Raw genomic sequence first — 19,797 nt, forward strand, 5'->3', positions numbered from 1 at the left:
TGTTCAGACCTCACTTTGCATTTTTCAGTCTGGCAGCTGAGAGACATTAAACTCTGGAGTCAGCAGAACTATCTGGAATTACCTCTGTTACAATTTGAGGAAAATGAAATTATCTTTCAGATGTAAACAGTTCCTAATTAAACTCTGAAGCTGTTTATGTTTCCAAACCAGTCTGAGCTGAGCTCGGCACAAAGACAGACTTCTTTGTTGTCTTTTTCTTTTTTTAATAAAGTTGATATACTGATGTAATAAATTACTTGTGACAGAGCTAGGTCTGTTGTGCCAGCAGTGCAACTGCTTTTTTTTTTTTTCAAAAAAAAAAAAACAACCAACTTTAAGCAACATATCCCTCTGCCCCAGTAATTTAGCACATTGCATTCTGGTCCTTCCTTTAGTAGGAAACAGCCACGAGATTACAGAATAGATTTATGTCACTCTTTCCCTTCACTCCAAGTAGCCCCACGTCTGCAGTGCATTTGGCCTTCTTTTTTTGTTAATAATTTCCATGCCTTGCAGATACATTTAATTTGTGTGATAAATAAGATCTGTGTTGAAGAATTAGTAGCGTTGGTTGAAATCCATTTAATTTTTCCCAGTCCTTTGCAGGAGTGGATCACTGTTAGCAATTAGCACACAGAGCTGTGGGGCAAAAAAAAAAAAAAGAAAAAAGATAATTGCTTTTTATTTGGTTTAGTCTTTCCCATTTCAGTGGATGGGCTGTTAGAAGGGAAAATATTTGGCTTTGCTGGTGTGTTCTCAAGGAGAGCCCTCAGATTGACAACATGACTTTGCTGTAAGTGAAGCTGACAAGGAGAGAGGTGACTTCTCAAATGAAAACACATTTTACTTCTGGTGTGATTATTTATAGCAGATACTTAAGGACAAGCAGGGGTTTTTGCCATGAGATGTATCCACTTTTCCTGGCCTGGATGCTGGGATGAGGGAGCTCAGCTGCCTTTTGTCTTGTTGCTGTAATATCCATAGGAAATATAGCTCTGAGAGGGACATTTTTCTCCTGCAGTGCTGCTATTGCCATGACCCATGAGAACAAATCATATAAGGACATTTCCCTTTACCTTGGCTTTCTGTTTCATCAAAAAAAAAAAAAAAAAGAAAACAAACGCCAAACTTTTCAACCTGCAGGGATAAATCTGCAGTGCAGTGCATGGAGAGTTAAGCACAGTGTCCAGTTTTAATTGGTGTTAATGAATTCCAAATTCCTGGCTTAAAAATGGAAACATACCTTAAAGGGCAAATCCTTAAGGTCACATGAAAGCTCCTTTTTGAACATGTGTTGTGTGCCCAGGAGCACTTGAAGGAATTGATGTGGACTTGGAAGGCTGAATCCCTGTAATTAACTGATGCCCACAGCTGCATTTGCCACAGTTGTCATGGGAATCACAGAGCCTTTTGTGCCTGGCATAGATGTGCAAAATGTTTAAAATTTTCCTTCCTGCAAAGACATTCTTGATCTTTTCTAAAGTCAAAGCCTGTCACAAAGTGCTGGGCACATTTACTGGGGGGTTCTGGTGGCAGCAATGCAGGGAGGCTCCATTTCAGCCTTTGCAAAGGAATGACGCAGCCCCAGGGATGAATTAAGATAAGAAACCACCTATTTTAGAATAAAGGCACTGAAAATGAAGAGGTGAAATAAGTCTGGTGTCCTAGGGAGCCTTTCTGTCTGCCTCTTATAGCATGGAAATTGTGTTCATCTCCACCCCTGATGCTCTCCTGGCAGTCAACCACCACCAGTGAGAAATCCAGAGCTGGTAGGAAAACTCCCATGGACTTCAGTAAGGCCGGGATTTCACCAGGATCCATATGGGGTTTTTTTTTTAGATTTATCAAAAGCTTTTCATTCCTGTGAGTGAAAGTTTTAAATTGCTCATTAAGGATCCCTAAGTCTTAGATCATGGCTGGATCCATCCTGTCCTCATGGCTTCAAATAATGAAATAAATACAGTGTGGCTGCTAATTTTTTCTTTGTTCCAGCTCTGTGAAAAGGAAAGGGGAAGGTAGAAAAGTGATTCTTTGTTATTATATATTTAGGATTTTTTTAAGAATTCCACTTCCATTGTTCTGAGGTGATTTAGGTGATATGGGATAAAGAGCTTTCTTCTCATAACAGGGGCAGGGAAGGTGGGAATGCTGGGGAAATTCAGACTGATTTCTGGCACTGTTTTTCCTCACTTTTCTTTCCTTTGGATCTTCCCAAAGAAAAAAAAAAAATTGAGCCATGCTGCTTGCAAGTCAGATCCTCTTGTCTTGGAGTCCTGATTATTAAGAGTTTGGTAGTACAGATGTTAAGTGAAATCAGTATGAGCCTGTCCCCCAGGTATTTATTATTCCCAGCTTTTTGCAGGGCTCAGATTCTTTTCTCCAGCACCCACATCTCATAAGTGGCATTTCCATGCACTTCACTCTCTTAGTGCTTCTGCTCCTGCTCTTCCCAGTGGAACAGCATCTCCACGTGCTCCATCCAGAGGGTCGATCCTTGGGGTTTGTCTGTGCCAGGAACTGGACTCGAGGATTCTTGTGGGTCCCTTCCAACTCAGGATTTTCTATGAAATCCCTTCTCCTTGGCCCGGATTTCTCCTGGTTGGGTTTAGTCCTATTTGGAGTCCACTTCCCTTAACTTGGTGTCATTTGATCTGCTCACCTGATGTCCAGGCTCATCCTCACCCAAATCCGTCTCCTGAGCCCAAATACCCGCTTTATGACAGCTCTTTCAATCAATCTGATTCCCAAAGTCAGGTTTTTCTTTTTCCATCCTATCTGCTCCTGGCCCATTTAAAAAAAATCAACTCCAAGGTTTTTCAAGGGAGAACATCAGAATGTAACTGCCTGGAACACAAGCAGATTGTAAAATCACATTGGGAACTAACCAAAGCACCTTTTCCCTATTCAGAAATCAGTAGGAAGCTGATCTTCAGCAATGGTTTGGACCATTTGTCTTTATTTGCTCATCATGTGCTGAGGACGGTGTGTTTTGTGCGACGAATTTAAACTCAGGGCACTCTGGTTGTGCTCCTTATCCACATTTCCCTTCACTGCCGGGAGCTGCTGGCAGGCACAGGGTGTCTGCATCCCACTTCTCCTTAGCCTGGGACCAGACCTGACCCGGCCTTTTCATCCCTCCCTCTGCTCTCTCTTGCTTTTTGACTTTTCCTGTAGTCAGCATTGGATTAGCCTCAAATTCTAAGCAGTAGATTGTGAAACCTGAACTCTCAGCAATCCAGCAAATTTTTATTAATGAGGTAGTGGTCTAAAAGGAAACAGAGCAAAAGATGAGCCAGAGGCAAATTCAAACTGATTATAGCTCCTTCCTTGGCTGTCTGGTTTCCAACAGGAAGAACAGTTGTCTGAGTTCAATTCCCAGGGAGCTTTTGCAATGCAGATAACTCCAGCATAGAGTCAGGATCCTGTCAGGGGTGATAAATTGGTTTAGTATTGCTTCACCCCCAGAACACAAAGGAAAGTCACAACAGGCCTCTCCTCCAAGAAAAAACTTCTCTGACCGTCCATTTGTCAAAGGGAAAGTAACTGCTAATAATGTTTTATTTGGCAGTTTTGTGACTGCCACGACAGTCTATACTGTATAAAGCCATTAAGTGTTGCTCCCTTGCAGAATGGATTTTTGGGAACCATCCAGGCATTTGTTCTGTCGCTGCTTTCTGCCCTGAGGTCCCACATCCAGCATGATAAATCTGCCTTTTTGAATATTCCAGGTAGTTAAAACTTCACCTTCCGTGTAATGGGAGAGGTCAAGGCTCAGCTGGGGCTGTGTCAATCCAGTCTGGGCACCTGAAGGGAGACTGCTGGACTTCATTCTGGGAATCTGCACTATCCCCAGGGAAAAATTAAAACAAACTTAAGGCATTTGTGTGCAGAGTTTAAACATTTACTTGGAAAGGCTTTCTTTCCAGTAAGCCTGGAAATTCCTCTGTAGCACAACAAGCCATCCAAGCAGACATCAATTAAATTAACCACCAGTGTGAAATATTCCCAGTTATTTACTGGAAGAGTTAGAAGCCACCATGTAGTGAACATGACAAAAGCTGTAGGAGAAATCTGGGCTTGTTTTGAAGTCACTGACCATGAACTCAGACAGAGGAGCTTTGATGTCATCTCTAACTACATGGCCCAGTTCCGTGCTCTACTTTATTGCTGCTCTAGGGATTAAAACTCTAAAAGAGAGGAGCAAGGGAGTGAAAAATAGGCTAAAAATATAAGTATGGGTTGTCAGACATCTCCTACCTTTTGAAGCAAACTTCCCATTTAAATACTTTACCTGGATATGAAACCACTCTACATTTTTAGTTAAATCCGTCCAAATCATCTGAAAAAGATGTGCCCCATCAGTTCTGGGACTGATGTCTTGGGCAAAGCTGCTTCCAAGAGCCCAAAGGGTCCTCCAGCTTCTCCCCTCCTCCTAATTTTCCCAATTTGCTGTTTCCAAAAGCTTTGGGTGTGAAACAATCTGCAGATCCCTTTAAGCTCCCCCTTTATTGTGCTGGTGGGGTCAAAAACTGCATTTGTGCCTTTCACCCTCAAAAGTACTTAGAAATTAAGACATTGTTTAAATAATGGATTAAAAAGTCTTCCCATATTACGGTGCTTGCCTAATTAATAGATTAAAAAGTCCTTCCATATTATGGCACTTTTCTAATTTTAAACAATTGCTACTAAAATGTGAGGTGTAGGAAATAACGTGTAGTGACAGAACTTGATACATGAAGGGGTCTGTAGTACTTGAACACCTATTTCAATATCAAAGAAAACTGGATTTTATCTCCTGCTTGACACCTAATTCTGTGAAGTTCTTTATGCTTACTAATTCATTAACATACTTGCTGTACAGAAGAGCTGGAGTGTCAAAAAATGTCATCTAATAGCAAATTCACTTTTATTCTGGTAGGCTCTTCTCTCTTAGGAGCCCATAAAAAGCTGTTTTCAAAAGCTGGAGAGCAGTAATAATGTCTAGAAGGTTAAAACCAAGGGGGGTGCTTTTGAGTGCAAAAGAATTACGTCAATTAGATCAGGAGTTAGAGGAGGCTGGAAAATTGTCACAGTTCCTTGAAATCAACTGTTGCAGTGGGGATACTGCAACACGCATATATCAAACCAGGAGTCCCGTGGAAAGGAAATATATGCGGACAGACAGATTCTTGATAGCTGTTTCAGAGATGTTTATTTCTCCAGCCGCATGGCCGGAGCTCTGCCGAGGAACTGTTCCAGTCACGGGACCAAGGGTCCTTCTGCCCGCGCAGGGAACACAAACCAACCAATGGGAACGAGGCTGAGCAGGGACAGGGAAGCCCCGTGTCTGTGCCCTCAGGGCCCCTCTCCCAGGGCTACACGGCAGGGGAGGGACCCCAACACCTCACCCGTTTTATTTTAATAAAAGGAGAATGAAAACAACTGGATAAACATAACAAGAACAGTTTCAAAACAAAACAAGCCACCCTCCTGAGTCTTTAAATGTCCAAACAGATTCTGTGGAACATCTTAGGGCTGACAGAAGGGAGACAGAACTCTGAGCATGCTTTGTGGGGAAACTGAGGCAGGAGAGGGTTTAACTTCTTCCCTCCCCCTTTTCATCCCCCACTCGGCATTGGAAAGGGATTTTTGGGGAAACAATTGGCAAAAGCATGGTTTTGTGAGGGAAACCATGGATGAAAAAACGGATTGGGAATACACTGGGGGTAACAGGACATAGGGTAAAAGGGAAAGGTGGGATTAGGAAAGGGAGACTGTAGGGGGGGTTTACAAGGGAGATACTGTCTAACATGACTACGATTTTTTGCATATATACTGCCTTTTACAGGAACACCATCAGGCCCAGTGACCTGCGATGCTTGTAACCCTTTTCTCCCTAGTACAATATTAAATTCCACCACCTCTCCATCTCCCAAGCTTGGGATGCATTTTTCAGGGTTATTCTTTTTAATAGCAGTTCTATGCACGAATATGTCTTGCTGGTTGTCACACCTTGTTATAAAACCATAATTTTGCTTAACATTATACCATTTTACTATCCCTAAGGTCTTAGTTACTATGATCTTTTCCTTTTTCCGAGTGGCTGCTGTTTTCTGTCTCGCTGCGTCTTTGCTCTCTCCTTCGGTCGCTCCCGTGTTGGAATTGTCGGGGCTGCTGGTGCCTGCGCGCTCTTCCCGGGGTCGCGTTCGGGGCTGCGCGGGCCGGGCCGGGCCACGCCGCTCAATTCTCCGTGCGTCGCCTCCTCTGGTCGCAGCTTCGCTGCCGCTGTCGGGCGCTGCACCCACATCTCGGCCGGGTCCCCGAGCGACGACCCCCCCGCGCCCTGCTCCAGCGCGCGTCTCGGCTGGGCGCGGCTCCGTTCTACCGCCATCGCCACCCGCCGCCGCCCGCGCACCGCCCCTCTCGGCCGGGCATTCCCGGGGCTCGCTCCACCACGCGCTGCGCGGGACCATTCGGGCACTGCCGGGTCCCGCCGCGCCTCGCTCCGCCACCGACACTGCGGCTCGCGTGGCTCCGCCCGCGCGCGGGAACTGCCTCGCTGCTGCTCGCAGAGCGCTCGGTGCACGTGGCCTGGGCCGCACGGTCCCTGCGCCAGGCTTCCCTTCGCCAGGACACAGCTGACATTGCTCAACAGTCTCGGTAACTAAATAATATTCACGAAAATATTCTTCCATCGGCATATATTTTGACTCCAGTATTAACTGTGTCCAAACGGTTTTCCAAAAGCCCTTGGTAAGAATTAAATCCCAAGAAACATAGAAAAAGTTCTTAAACAACCATGCCAGGAAGTGTTTCAGTTCTTTTTGAGCTTGAATCAAGCTAAAATTTACAAATCGTTGTTCAAGAATCATTTTAAGTTTAAGATAAATGTCCATATGCGGCTCTGAGAGCCAAGAGTCTTCCCACGGTTCCTCCATAGTTTAGATACGGAATAGCAAAGCAAAACCAAGAAGAGGAATCCAAAGTTTCCAGGGTTTACTCACACAAATCAGTCGCTTAGGGATCGGGGATCGTTCTGCTCACAAATCTCCACCATTTGTTGCAGTGGGGATACTGCAACACGCATATATCAAACCAGGAGTCCCGTGGAAAGGAAATATATATGGACAGACAGATTCTTGATAGCTGTTTCAGAGATGTTTATTTCTCCAGCCGCATGGCCGGAGCTCTGCCCAGGAACTGTTCCAGTCACGGGACCAAGGGTCCTTCTGCCCGCGCAGGGAACACAAACCAACCAATGGGAACGAGGCTGAGCAGGGGCAGGGAAGCCCCGTGTCTGTGCCCTCAGGGCCCCTCTCCCAGGGCTCCATGGCAGGGGAGGGACCCCAACAATCAACACCTCCCTGGGTCTAGAAACATTCATGCTGCCTGAGTTTCTACCTTCTAGAAGTTTATTCTTGGGTTAATCTCTCCGGTCCTGCCATTTTTTTCTATGGAAAAATTACTTACAATTGTGTTAACAAAAACAACCCTATCCCTATTCTTTAATTTAATCTCCACCCCCGCCCTGTTTTTATGTTCTTATGTAAAACCAGGATATGCAGCAGAAAACATATTTCTGTCATAGACATCTGCAGAGTCTGAACAAGTTCAAGCTCACCTCTCCACCCTCCAGTAAAAGGTTCTGCACTGCTCTCCTCCTCTCCAGTTGTCAGCCAAAAATCAGGAATTTTGGAGATTTAAGTAAATATTCATATTTTTGAATCTCAAAGGGTCCTTGGGTCGAGACAGATACAAAGTCACTGCGGTGGTCAGTTCGGACAAGGTGTTGTCATGGAAAGGGTTGGAAATTCTGGTGTTGGACTAGGGAAACTTCCAACTCCAAGGGCTGGGATGCAGCACCCCTCTGATCTTTGAGTGTCTTCATGCTCTTAAAAAGCACAGTTGATGTCGGAGATATTTCTAAATATGGCCCCTCAGGTTTGGGTTTTCAGGAATTCTGGGCAAAGTTCAGTCCCAGTTTTCTGCACCTTTGGAAATTAGCTAACCAACAGTTGTTTCCATAAGTAAGTATGCTCCAAAAAAAAATCAAAATGTCCCTTTTAAAATTAATATAATCTCCAATTATCATATTACCTCAGGGAGGGAGCTGTGGTGGTACTTAACAGACCTCTTTGGGGCTCTTGTGCATTTTAATTGAGTGAATAATTGTAAAACACTTCAGGGTCTTTTGGTAAAAGGCTCTGTATAAACATTGCCATAATGCTGAATAATCAGGTTGGGATGTGAACTGGAAGAAATGAACCCTATAAATAGATCTGTATATATGTATGGGGGGGGGGGGGGGGGTGTAAACACCAATATTTGGGACAGAAAATGTCAGTTCCTTTAGAAAAGTCTTGCAGCTCTTGAATAAGAAATGAAAAACGAGATTGGAGAGTGATAATCGTAATAATCAAAAGGTTTTCAAGATACCGTGAGCCTGTGCTTTATCCTCCTGTGCAATGCATGGAGAGCTCCCAGAATCGTTGTGTTACCCCTTCAGTGACGCTTGCTGAGAAGCAGCCAAATCTGTTCTGTTTATGGTGGAGGAACTCAGAGGAGGTGGATCCGAGGTACTGAGATGTAGACAGATGGGATTTGGAGGAACCAAAGGAGTTCCACCTTTCCTGAGCTGGTGCTGCAATGCAGCTTGGAGGGGTTTGGGTCTCCTGCAGCTCAGGGCAGTGCCCCTCCAGGCATATTCCAGATGGAGCAGTGGGAATGACATTAATGGGATCATCTCACAGCTTCAGCAGTGGCACCAGTGCTGGCCGTGTGGAGCTGATCTGCCGTGACCCTGCACGGATCAGTAGCTCCTGCATCTCTCCTCAGTGCTTTGGCTGTCTCATCTCCTCAGCCTGTAGTTTTCTGGGGCAGTGGCTCTGTTCCTGTGCCTGTACTCTCCTCTCACTCAGCCCCTTAGGAAGGGGAATTCCTCTGAAATAGAGATGATGGAGATGAGCTTTTATATTTTATGAAAAAAAAAAAAAAGAAGAAGAAGAAGAAAAGAAGCCTGTGCTGGGCAACGAGGTACTGGTACAAAGAATCCTCTCTTCTTAAATGGGACTTGACAGAGTGCTGATGCCACTTCACTTAGTTAATGGAAGGAGCCATCTAATACAGGCTAAATGCAGAACTGCCTAAAGGAACCTGGCATTTGGAGGGCTGGAGCGCTTGAAATATAAATGAATGGGACAAGCCCAGGCTTTGTTTCCCAAGGAATCGATTACCAGGGATCCTCTTATGACTGTGAGGGTCTTATTTGCACAAGCAGGCAAAGCTATTTTTGTTGGAAACTGGGATATTTGTTTCTAGGGTTTAAACACATCTTTTAAGCACCAAGGAGACTCTGAGGAATGCTGTGGATTCAAGAGGGGTAGAAAGACTGAAATGATTTTCCTTGCTGTAAAGCCACTGAAGAGACTGATGGTAGTGCTGGGAACCATTTGAGTTCTGTAGATTTGTACCCACAGCCAGAGCAGTTTGCCAAAAGGATCCATTGTGTATTGAGTCTATAGATTCAGAAGGTGTAAAAAATGTATGGGACACAGCATTTTAGAATAAGAGTTGGTTGGACTAAAGTTTCCTTTCTCTTTCCAGCCGTAAAAAAAAATAAGGATGTGTAACAGAAAATGTCTTGAGTGAAGATGAATGGAGTATAAAGATTGCTAATGAATTTTTTTGCCTCTGGAAGGTTCTCCCATGGCATTTATGAGCTGGTTTTCCAACAGGAAAGTGTCCAAGCTACCACAGGAAGCACGAGCATCCCTGTTTAGATATCACTGAAATCTTGGACAGGTCAAGGACTGGCTTTACTGTGGAGACCCCATTTCTTTCTCCCACCCTAAGGTAGCTCCTTCCAGGTGAGATCAGAAGCCTCTTTACAGGGTAGTGGGAGGACGCTCCTGCATTTATTCAGAGGATAAGTTCCTTTCACATCACCATTCCTTTGTGATTTTTCGCAAGCTCCAGATCCACTCAAATATTGGTTTGAGTGCTCCTGACATCCGATATCTGTGACTTCCCATCCCATCTGCCAGGGATTTCATTCTTCTGCTGAAACAGCTTTAAAATTGCAAGGACAGGCAAAATACAGCCTCAAATCACAATAGTGAAGTGCTGTGGCTGTTACATGGAACTTTATTGGTCAAAAAAATGAAGACTGGGTGTATATCAGAATATCACATTAAAGATTAATCCAGTTTCCAATGAAAGACCAATTGGCACCAACTGATAGAGGATCTTCTCTTGCATGGTGTGATTACCCTGAGGTTTCTCTGTTTCCACCAGCTGGGTTTGTTTCTGGGTTTTTATTGCTTTATTTGGGGATTACTTGGTAAAGAAGAAGCATTTTCAGGAAATGTCATCATGTGCCATGTGTTACTCTGATGTCAGCTGAGGAAATTGGCGTCAGGAGCAGGAAAAGCCAGAAGATGAATGGATCTCTGAGTTCAAAATAGGAAACAGCTTGAAGTTCCTTTGGGGGGAAACATAAAGCTCATTCATTAGAAATGACACAGTTTCACCTCTGGCACAGGCAGAGGACTCTGCCCTCCTGCTGATGGACAGACACACCTCACATCCATGCAAATGATCCTGGGAATGCAGGGATGCAAAGAACAGGGATGCAAAGAGCCCTAAAGCATTGACAGTTCTGACTGGTGAGCTGTTCTCATGCTCTGTGTGTGGCTGAGAGGTGTCACATGGAAATCTGCATTAGCTGTGTTCCTGAATGGATTTCACTCCCTGTAAGGTGTGTTTGTCTCCTTGTCTCACCCCAGTGGATATCAAAGTAAACCTGTGCCACTGAAGAGCTGGATCTTGCCTGGATGATGCAGTATTCATTTATTCATACTTTGATATGAGGGCTGTGTCTGATCAAGCCCTCATCAGGGTTTATCAGCAGATATATCTGAGTTTCTTTGTTTTTTCCTGCTGTTTGGCAGGAATCCATCCTGTGAACAAGTGAACAAGTACATCCATCTACTTCACGGTCAAGTACACAGAATTTTGTGAGGTTTCTTCCCGATCAGACTTAGGTCAGGACAGCAGTTTGTAATGTCCTGTTAAGAACATCTCCAATTGCTCAATATAAAATGGTCAGTAGTTTTCCAAGTGCCTTTATTTTCTGTTCCATTACTCCAAGTACCTTCCCTGTCCTCCCTTGGGGCCCAGCTAACAGCCTGGCTCCTACCTCCTGCTATTCTGAAATTTCTTTATTTGTCTTAGGCTCTGTCATTTTGCTGAAACATTGATATTTTCCAGCAATCAGCTTATTACATGGAGATGCCTATTAGCTTTCTGAAGTCATGTGTCAGTGAAACTCAAAACTGTTTAGTTTAACTTGACAAGCCCTATAGTGATATTGGAAAATTATTTTCTTCTTCAGACTCGTGTTTATGTTCTTTTCCAATGAGCTGGCTGTTTTATTGCAACAGAAACTGTAAAAGAGGTAATTTTAACTAGGCACAAAATATATTCTGTTCTGTAATGTATCCATAACCTTCTAGAAGATCCTAATTAACTTCCTTATGTCAGCATAGGAAGCTCTATTGCATTCGTAGTTGCCAAACATTTCTTTCCTTTTAATAGAAATTATCCCTTTCTGAGACCTACGGGCATCATCATTCCCAAGACAAGCTTTTCATTTCAGGATATCAGAAACACCCAGAGATTAATGCAGGTCTGAAGTTCAGCAGTGCAGAATTTCTATCTGTTATCTTGCTTGTCTGCAAAGATAACAATCCTAATAACACACGGGTGACACAAAGCACTCAGTGAGTCAAGTGAAATTGCCAGGTTGGCTCCTGAGCTGCTGAAATGTTGAGTTACTACTGGGCCATGGTGTGACAAAGCTATCAGGTCTGAGGGGAGAAGCTCTTCTACAATGTGTTTGTGACACAGATTCAATGTAATTCAATGTGGACATGAGATATGGGGAAGAAATTCTTCCTGTGAGGGTGGGCAGGCCCCTGACCAGAGAAGCTGTGGCTGCCCCTGGATCCCTGGCAGTGTCCAAGGCCAGGTTGGACGGGACTTGGAGCACCCTGGGATAGTGGAAGGTGTCCCTGAAGGTGGAGTGAAATGGTCCTCCAGTCCTTTTCCAGCCCAAACCATTCCATGACTCTTTGATTTGATCTCAGCGCAGAGCAGGCACAGCAGCCCTCAGGACACCACGCTGTGGGCCAGGCCCAGGTGTCACTTGGTCTCACATCTGTGAAGCAAACTGCAAACATTCATCACCAGAAATGGAATCAAGTTCTCCAAGGGAAAAACCCCAATTATCTGCTGGTATTTGTACTGCACGGGTTTGTTTGGTTCGCGCTGTCTGGGTGTTCCACAAAAGAAATGGGAGCTGTTGTGTGCCTGCCCAGCGGGGCCGAACCCTGTACTCAGCAGTGGGAATTCAAAACAGGAGTATTTCCATCACAGTCCTTACAGCCATGCTGATTTAAAATAAAAACTGTCTTTGCTTTAATGATGCAGTTCCCAAGCTCAGCTTTGATGAATTGCAGAAGCAGGCTCTTATCAAGTAACAGTGGGTTTTTTCTTTTATTCTTTTTTCTTTCCTGAAAAGAGCAGGAAGTTTACCATTCTGCAGAGCAAGATGAATGAATTTGCCATTTGAGGCTGAATTTTCCAAGAAGGATTAGGATCTTTTGCAGTCCTGCAAATGCAGGATACTACTTGCAAGCCCAGCATTTCTTTAGGCTCATGATCATAATTATAACTCCATATGCAGAAGAGGGAGAAGGAATTTCTAATGTGAACACTTCCAATCCTTAAGAGCAGCAACAAATTAAAGTGAAAAGGTGGAAATTCTCTCACTCATAGTAAGAAATTATTATTAATGTGTTAGGCTCAATTTCACAGTGAATTGCTCTAGCTCAATTCTGTGTGATGAAAAGTGAACACAATCTTCTGGTTAAGGCACAGATGTGCTAAAATGTCACAGTGTGACAGGAGAGAGAGGTTTTCATCTTGTATAAGAACCTTCCCTTTTGTCTCCATGTGTTTTTCTTCCAGCTATCCATTCCCCATGGTCTTCAGTAGCTGCAGTAGAAAGGACCTGGAAAACAGCCTGGAGAAGGGAGTGGGAATGTGTCTCTTTAACCTGCCTGAAGTCAAGGAGTCCTTTGGTGGCCAGAAGTGTGGGAATGGCTATGTGGAAGATGGAGAGGAGTGTGACTGCGGGGAGCCTGAGGTAAGACACCACCTGAGAGTTACTGCTCACCTCCAGCCTGCACGTTTTTGACAGTGGAGGCTTGGTTTGGTGTGTTTGGTGTAAAACAGAACTCTCCCTTCTCTGCTTCCATCCCATCAGCTTAAACCTGAGAGTCTCACAAGTGCAGGGAGTGCTGAGTGTATTCGAGTTGCCGAAGTTCAGGCAGAGCTTGGGTTAAGAATGTGCTCAGATCATCCTTAGAGAGCAAACTCTGGCTTGTCCAGCAGACTGGCCATGACCTCGTGTTCCTAGAAGTTCCTTTCAGCATTAGCTAATCAGCTGAACTCAAAAGAAGTTTGTGAACTTGGCTCGAATTTCTCAAGAAAACATGCGTTAGTTGAGGGTTTGTTTCTGTCAATGAGAGGCCACTCATATATTTGTATTTTATCAATATAACCATAGAAACTCTGCAATCATAGAATGGTTTGGATGAGACCTTAAAGATAATCTCATTCCCCCATTCCCCCCCTGCCATGGGCAGGGACACCTTCCACTATCCCAGGCTGCTCCAAGCCCCATCCAGCCTGGCCTGGGACACTGCCAGGGATCCAGGGGCAGCATTCTCTGGTCACCCTGTGCCAGAGCCTTGTTAATCCACATATATAACACTAAACAAATAGACATATTAATATTGGTTGGGTATTTTTCATTGCAGCTCCAGTTTTTAGGTACAAGACCTTTCCTTTCTTCGCTGCGGGATTTTTCTTTCCCTCTAGCCAATTACCTCCCAACAGAAATAGCCTTCTCTGCCTCCCAAACAGATTGCTGCTGCTTCAAAGATTGTTCCATTTACTTTAGTGAATGTGTCAGAGGACTCCTCAGATCAGCAGGAGATAGGCAAAACCTGGGGTCGAATGATATCCGAGCTGGCATCCTTATCCCTTTTACACCCCATCCTCATTGGCTTTATTGAACTTCTCTCTGATTATCTGAATTAAAGGCAGCAGCAGATGAAGGATTTGTTTCCTGTGATAAATAGGGACCTACAGACAAAAGAGATGGGGCAGTTAACACAGCAAGATACTGCTGCATCCTGCCCATGGAGTGTATTGGATTTGTCCAAGCCAGGAGGATTTCCTGACAGTTCACTCACTCTTGAGGGTAACAAGGTTGGAGGAAGCAGCCTTATCTCCTTGTTTAAAGTCAATAGAGTGCAAGCAGCTTGCAAATGTCTTTCCTAACCCAGTTATCTTTCTTGTTTTCATTTCTGAACATTAGTGATACCTTTTCAAATCAAAGCCACTGAATGTCAGCAAGCACTGACTTGATTTGCCTCTTCTTTCTGTCTTTCTGTCTTTCTAGTTCTATTGGAAAAACTGCAGCTTGGGTGCAATTAAATGTATTTGGGATTCACTGCTCTAATCTGAGTGGTTGCAGAAAACCTGTGTGATTAGTTACTGATTCACTGCCCAGTCATTTATACCAGCTGAGTTCTGTCCATGCTGTTGCAGTATTCAAGAATCAGTGATATTAGGATTAAATTCTTCTGTGAGGGTGGGCAGGCCCTGGCACAGGGTGCCCAGAGCAGCTGGGGCTGCCCCTGGATCCCTGGCAGTGCCCAAGGCCAGGTTGGACACTGGGGCTTGGAGCAGCCTGGGACAGTGGAAGGTGTCCCTGCCCATGGCAGGGGTGGCACTGGATGATTTTTGGTATCTTCCAACCCAAACCATTCCATGATTTAATGATGCTAACAATTTTAGATTATATGACCAAAAATGTCTGATGTGCTGCAGTGTCTGTGGAAGGAGGGTTAATGCAGATTATAAATGGAACGATAAAAGAATGAAGAGAACTAAAAATCCTCGGTCCTTGAAAGACGAAAATGTGTCTACTTTTATAACCAGCTGCAAGGGGGAATAGAAAACTACAAATTGCTCACTCAGAAGTCAGACAAATTACTTCCAAATGTAATTAGGAGCGGGTGCCCAAACAGCTGTGACATGCCAGGGACGAGTCAACACAGCTTTTGTGCCAGGAACTCTTGTCTTACAAAATCTTGTCTCACACAATCTTGTCTTAAAAAGCCATCACAGTGCTCTGAAGGGCTTAACAAGTGGATGGAAAGGGACAGGGCTGTCACTGCAGCCTGTGAGTTCAGAGAGGCTTTGGACCAAACCTTTCACCAAAGCCTCTCTAGGAGATTGAGCAGCTGTAAAGGAGAGAAAGCTGCATGGGTAAAAATTGGGTTAAAAGATAGAAAATACCACCAGATATAAACCATCCATTTCATGCAGTGGAAGGAGATCTGCTGTGCTGTATCCATGAGATGTGTCCTGGGGACTACACAACTCAGCATTTTCATAAACAGCCTGGGAAGAGGAATAGTCTTTAATTTGCTGATGATATTAGTTAGGCCGCTAGAGATGAAAACTGGCTGTGAAGGACTGCAGAGAAACCTTCTGAGACAGCTGGAACAGGCATTAAGATGAGAAATGGGACTCACTGAGGAGTGATGCACATTCCAAAATCACAAAGAAGATGATGGACTCTGAGCTGACTCTGACCATGGAGGAACAAGACTTCATATTGCAATAAATAGTCTCATGAAAATGTCAGCCCAGTGCTCAGGAGTGGTCTAAAAGGTAAATAGGCTGTTAGAAAGTACTAGGGGAGAAATAGGAAAACAAAACAAAGCACCAGCAGACCTCTATAAATCTGTTGTGCCTGAAACTGCTTGTGCAGGTTTTCTCTACCCCTCCCTGATCCCAGGGAGGATAAAGCAGAGTGAACAAAGATTGAGAGAAACACAATAAGGTGGTTCAAAGTTTCGAAAGGGCTCTGGCTGGAAAAGGAGAAAATGAAGGAAAATGCAGCATAAGCTGATAAAATCGTGAGTGGAATGGAAAAGGGTGAGTGAGAAGAGATTGTCCCCCATGAGAAATGAGCAGATGAAGTTAGGAAATGGCAGGTTTCGAACAAGCAGAGGGAGCTGCTCCCTGACTGTGTTGGTTACCTGTGAGTACCTTTACTCTGACTCTTACAGGTGCTAAAAATGCCCGTGGAGCTAAGGGAAAAGCAGGAGACTGGGAAGGTGTCAATGTCCTTAAACTTCTTCTGCTGGCTGCTCTCAGGGGGACACAAAGACAGAGGAGTTATGGGCTGACCCAGCAGAGTCTGTCTTGTGTTCCTAAAAAAGAGAGGGTGAAAACCAGGTGTCCTGTCCACAGGACAGAGCCTGACATCACGTAAGTGGTGCTGGGCTTGTTCTGGGGTTGGGCTGCTCTGGTTCCTCTGATGAGCCAGGAGAGCCACACTGGGAAACTCCCTCCCATCACTGCTGTTGTTGTCAATAAAAAAAAAAAATTAAAAAACATAATAACAACAGACTCCAGCACAGCAGTAATTTCGGGTGGCAGCCTCCATCCTCCAAAAGCCTGGTGAGCCTTTCCTGTTTGTTCGCTTGTTTACGTTAAAACCATTCCTGACAGTTTGATAACCCAGGCACAAAAACTATTTACCAAGCTCATTCCCTACAATGAGCAATAAGTGAGACAGCAATTGGAAATTTCAGAGGCTGCTGTAACACCACTCCAAGAGCTGTGTCTTTATCCCAATCTGCCTGTGGAGTGCAGAACGCTGCAGTGGGGCCAGGGGATGGGGTATTGCAGCTGACTGTTTCAGAAGGGCCTTAATGGGACTGACACTCTGCTCTGCTCATCTCAGATTATTTTTGAGGGGAATTTATAAAATGTGCCTCTGTGCAGAGGAGCGTTACTCCTGACACGCAGCAGCTGCACAGGAATATTTCTGTAGCCTGCTGCCTTCTGGGGATCAAAAATAGGGGCAGGAAGTTGTTCCTCTGCTTCAGAGCAGAGTTGGCTTTGTACATCCAGGAAGATATTACCTAAAAAACAGTGGAGTGCTGAGAATCCTTCTGTTTTTTGCTGGTGAGTCAGTGCTAGCCCTGCCTGGCAGTTGGGAAGCTTTCAGAAGTCAGCGAAGTAACAAGAGGCTGTGAACATCCTTCTAACCCACTTATTCTTCCTGTGTTCCCTATGTTGTTAGTGATCCCTTGCTAAGTCAAACAGACTTAACACAGCTGAAGAGCAATTTTATCTGCTGCTATTTCTGTGAGAGAGATGAGATTCCAGCTCAGCTGGTGTAACTTGCAGCTTGTGGGCATTATCTTGAAAAAACAAATCCATTCTTTTCTGAGGCTCCTTACAAGCTCGTTCTACTGACAATAAAGTTTGCAGAAGGCCCACACATGCCACCATCTAATCCACAAGTGTGAAATTGGGGTGTATCAGTGAGTGAGGCTGCAGTTCGTGCTCATTCCATATCTCAGAGCTCTGTTACTGGTGTACTCTGATAAGGGATTACATGGAGTCGTGGCGTTGTCTTCCTCTGTGGCAGCCCCAGCTTCCATCCAAGCAGGAGCCTGGCCAGCAGCTATCACAAGATAGAGCTGTAGTTGTGATGCTCAGCAACTGCAGCACAGCTCCTGGATCCTCTCTGCAGGCAATGGAATCATTCCTCTGACTCCCATGGAAATAAAACACCACAGCGCTCTCTCAGGGTTGGTGTCAGAGCACTTGGGTTGTTTGTGCTATTTGGGATTAGATCCATAGCTGGAATAAACCAGCCCTCCTCAGCAGCTTCTTTGGTTTTACTACACTTATTGGGCTTGTTGAATCTGAGGGCAGACAAGGCTCTTTGGATCAGGTTGTCGAATTTCATGCATAATTCATGATTTCATGCCCAACTTTTCTTGGCAGAGCTATAGGCAGCCTCTTGATTTACGGCTCATTGTGACTGAACGTTGTCTGCTCTAAATTTACCCTCCAAATTCCTCCAGGAATGTACAAACCGGTGCTGTAACGCAACCACCTGTGCCTTGAACCCGGGAGCAGTGTGTGCACATGGGCTCTGCTGCGAGGACTGCCAGGTGAACCACGGGAAATGTCTCTTTTCTGGGTGGGGAGGGCAGAATTCCATGATTTTCCCAACTGCAGGGCAGTAAGCAAGGATGGAGGATGAGCAAATTGGTATCGATAAGCATTAAAATATTTGCATGTCATGTGAGCAATTAAAAAATTCTCAAAATATAAATTATTGAAGGAGCAGAGCAACAGACTTTTGAAATTGTCTGTGCTCTTTTTGGCCCCTCCAGCTGCTCATGCAAAACTTCTTTTTCAGGAACTTTTGTGTGCTTTAATTTTTCTCCTTCTTACATGGCAAGCAGTCATTAAATGCTGAACCTTGTTTTTTTGGGGAAGGCTCTTAAATTATTAATTCTATCAACAGCATATGTATTTTTAATAGCAGATCATCAGCTGTTGAGATCTCCTAACACTCCATAAAAGCCAACTTGCCACAGGCATTTACCTGTTTGAATTCTCAGACCATCCCTTGCCTGTGGGCTAATAAAGCATCCAGCAAGGTAACCCACAGGTCTGGAGCAGCAAGGGTTCCCTACAGCCAGGAACTGCTTTTTACCAAAGGCAATGTGATTAAAATTCAGGGCTGCTCCCATCTTTCTGGCTGCTGATGAGATGTGAATGTTCAGACTGGCACATTACACCATCGCCTACTGGATGCCATCAGATCCAAAAAAAATATCATTATCCATGGAAATCAGCACAGGGCAGGAACAGTTACATGGACTAGTCATGTGATTAAGTTTGAGAGATCTTGATGCCCATCACAGCAACGTTTCCATGAGGAAATGTAACTCCATAGATTCATTCAGGTTCAAGATCTATTCAAGACCATTGAATTGAACCTTCCAACCTGGGAATTGTTTGGCATTTGAATCCAGGATCAAGTGGGCTGGTGGCTTCCTGAGCCCTAACACAGCCCAGTGTTCTGTGATCAGCTGCCCTGGATGGAAAGGTCTCTGATCCGACTTCTGCCCAGTGCTCCAGATCCTCCTTTCCAGGGTTTTTGTGTTCAGACACGATGGAGGAGCCACACTGCAAACATCAGGGCTGGGGTTGCCTTCTGGCCTGAGCCACATGAACCATGTGTGCAGCTTTGTCTGACCCTCCTTCCTGCCAAACCCTCCCAGCGTGGCTCAAATCAGCGTATTTAGAGCTGTATAATCCCTGTGCTCTCCTCTGCAGTCAGCTGGGGCCGGGCCAGTGGGGAAATCTGTTCATGTGCTGCATGGCTGACCCAGCCATGGCACAGCCACTGAAGTCCTGTTTGTTTTGCAGCTCAAACCAGCGGGGATTTCTTGCAGAGAGTCGAGCAATTCCTGTGACCTGCCCGAGTTCTGCACGGGGGCCAGTCCGCAGTGCCCGGCCAATGTGTACCTGCACGACGGGCACGGCTGCCACGGCGTGGATGGGTACTGCTACAATGGCATCTGCCAGACCCACGAGCAGCAGTGCATCACCCTCTGGGGCCCAGGTGAGTGCCAGGACAGGGTCAGAGGTGCCACAGAGGCTTGGGGGGGGAAATCGAGATCTGGAGGGGTTTTATGCAGCGCCAATCTGTAGCTATTGTTTGAATAAGGAGGGAATGGCTCTGTGATTCATTCCAGCCTTGATTTGCTGTCGTGTTCAGTTCTTGCAGCAGGAGGTAACGAGGCCCGCGCTGCAACACGCTGCAAATGGAGAGGTGAACTCAGACAAATCATTTTCTCC

The 19,797-nt window shown here is 45.0% G+C and overlaps 1 protein-coding gene across 2 annotated transcripts in view; it reads left to right on the top strand.

The window, feature by feature from the left end:
- Positions 1 to 19,797, top strand: part of ADAM12 (ADAM metallopeptidase domain 12) — a 173,492-nt gene that overhangs the window by 132,132 nt on the left and 21,563 nt on the right. For both annotated transcript variants that reach the window (XM_048311955.1, XM_048311956.1), the window contains exons 12-14: positions 13,009 to 13,186; positions 18,006 to 18,095; positions 19,366 to 19,561. In XM_048311955.1, coding sequence (XP_048167912.1) covers positions 13,009 to 13,186; positions 18,006 to 18,095; positions 19,366 to 19,561 — 464 coding nt within the window. The remainder of the gene's footprint in view (positions 1 to 13,008; positions 13,187 to 18,005; positions 18,096 to 19,365; positions 19,562 to 19,797) is intronic.

Source organism: Corvus hawaiiensis, chromosome 8 (genome assembly GCF_020740725.1).
Source record: "Corvus hawaiiensis isolate bCorHaw1 chromosome 8, bCorHaw1.pri.cur, whole genome shotgun sequence".
Taxonomy (NCBI): Eukaryota; Metazoa; Chordata; class Aves; order Passeriformes; family Corvidae; genus Corvus; species Corvus hawaiiensis.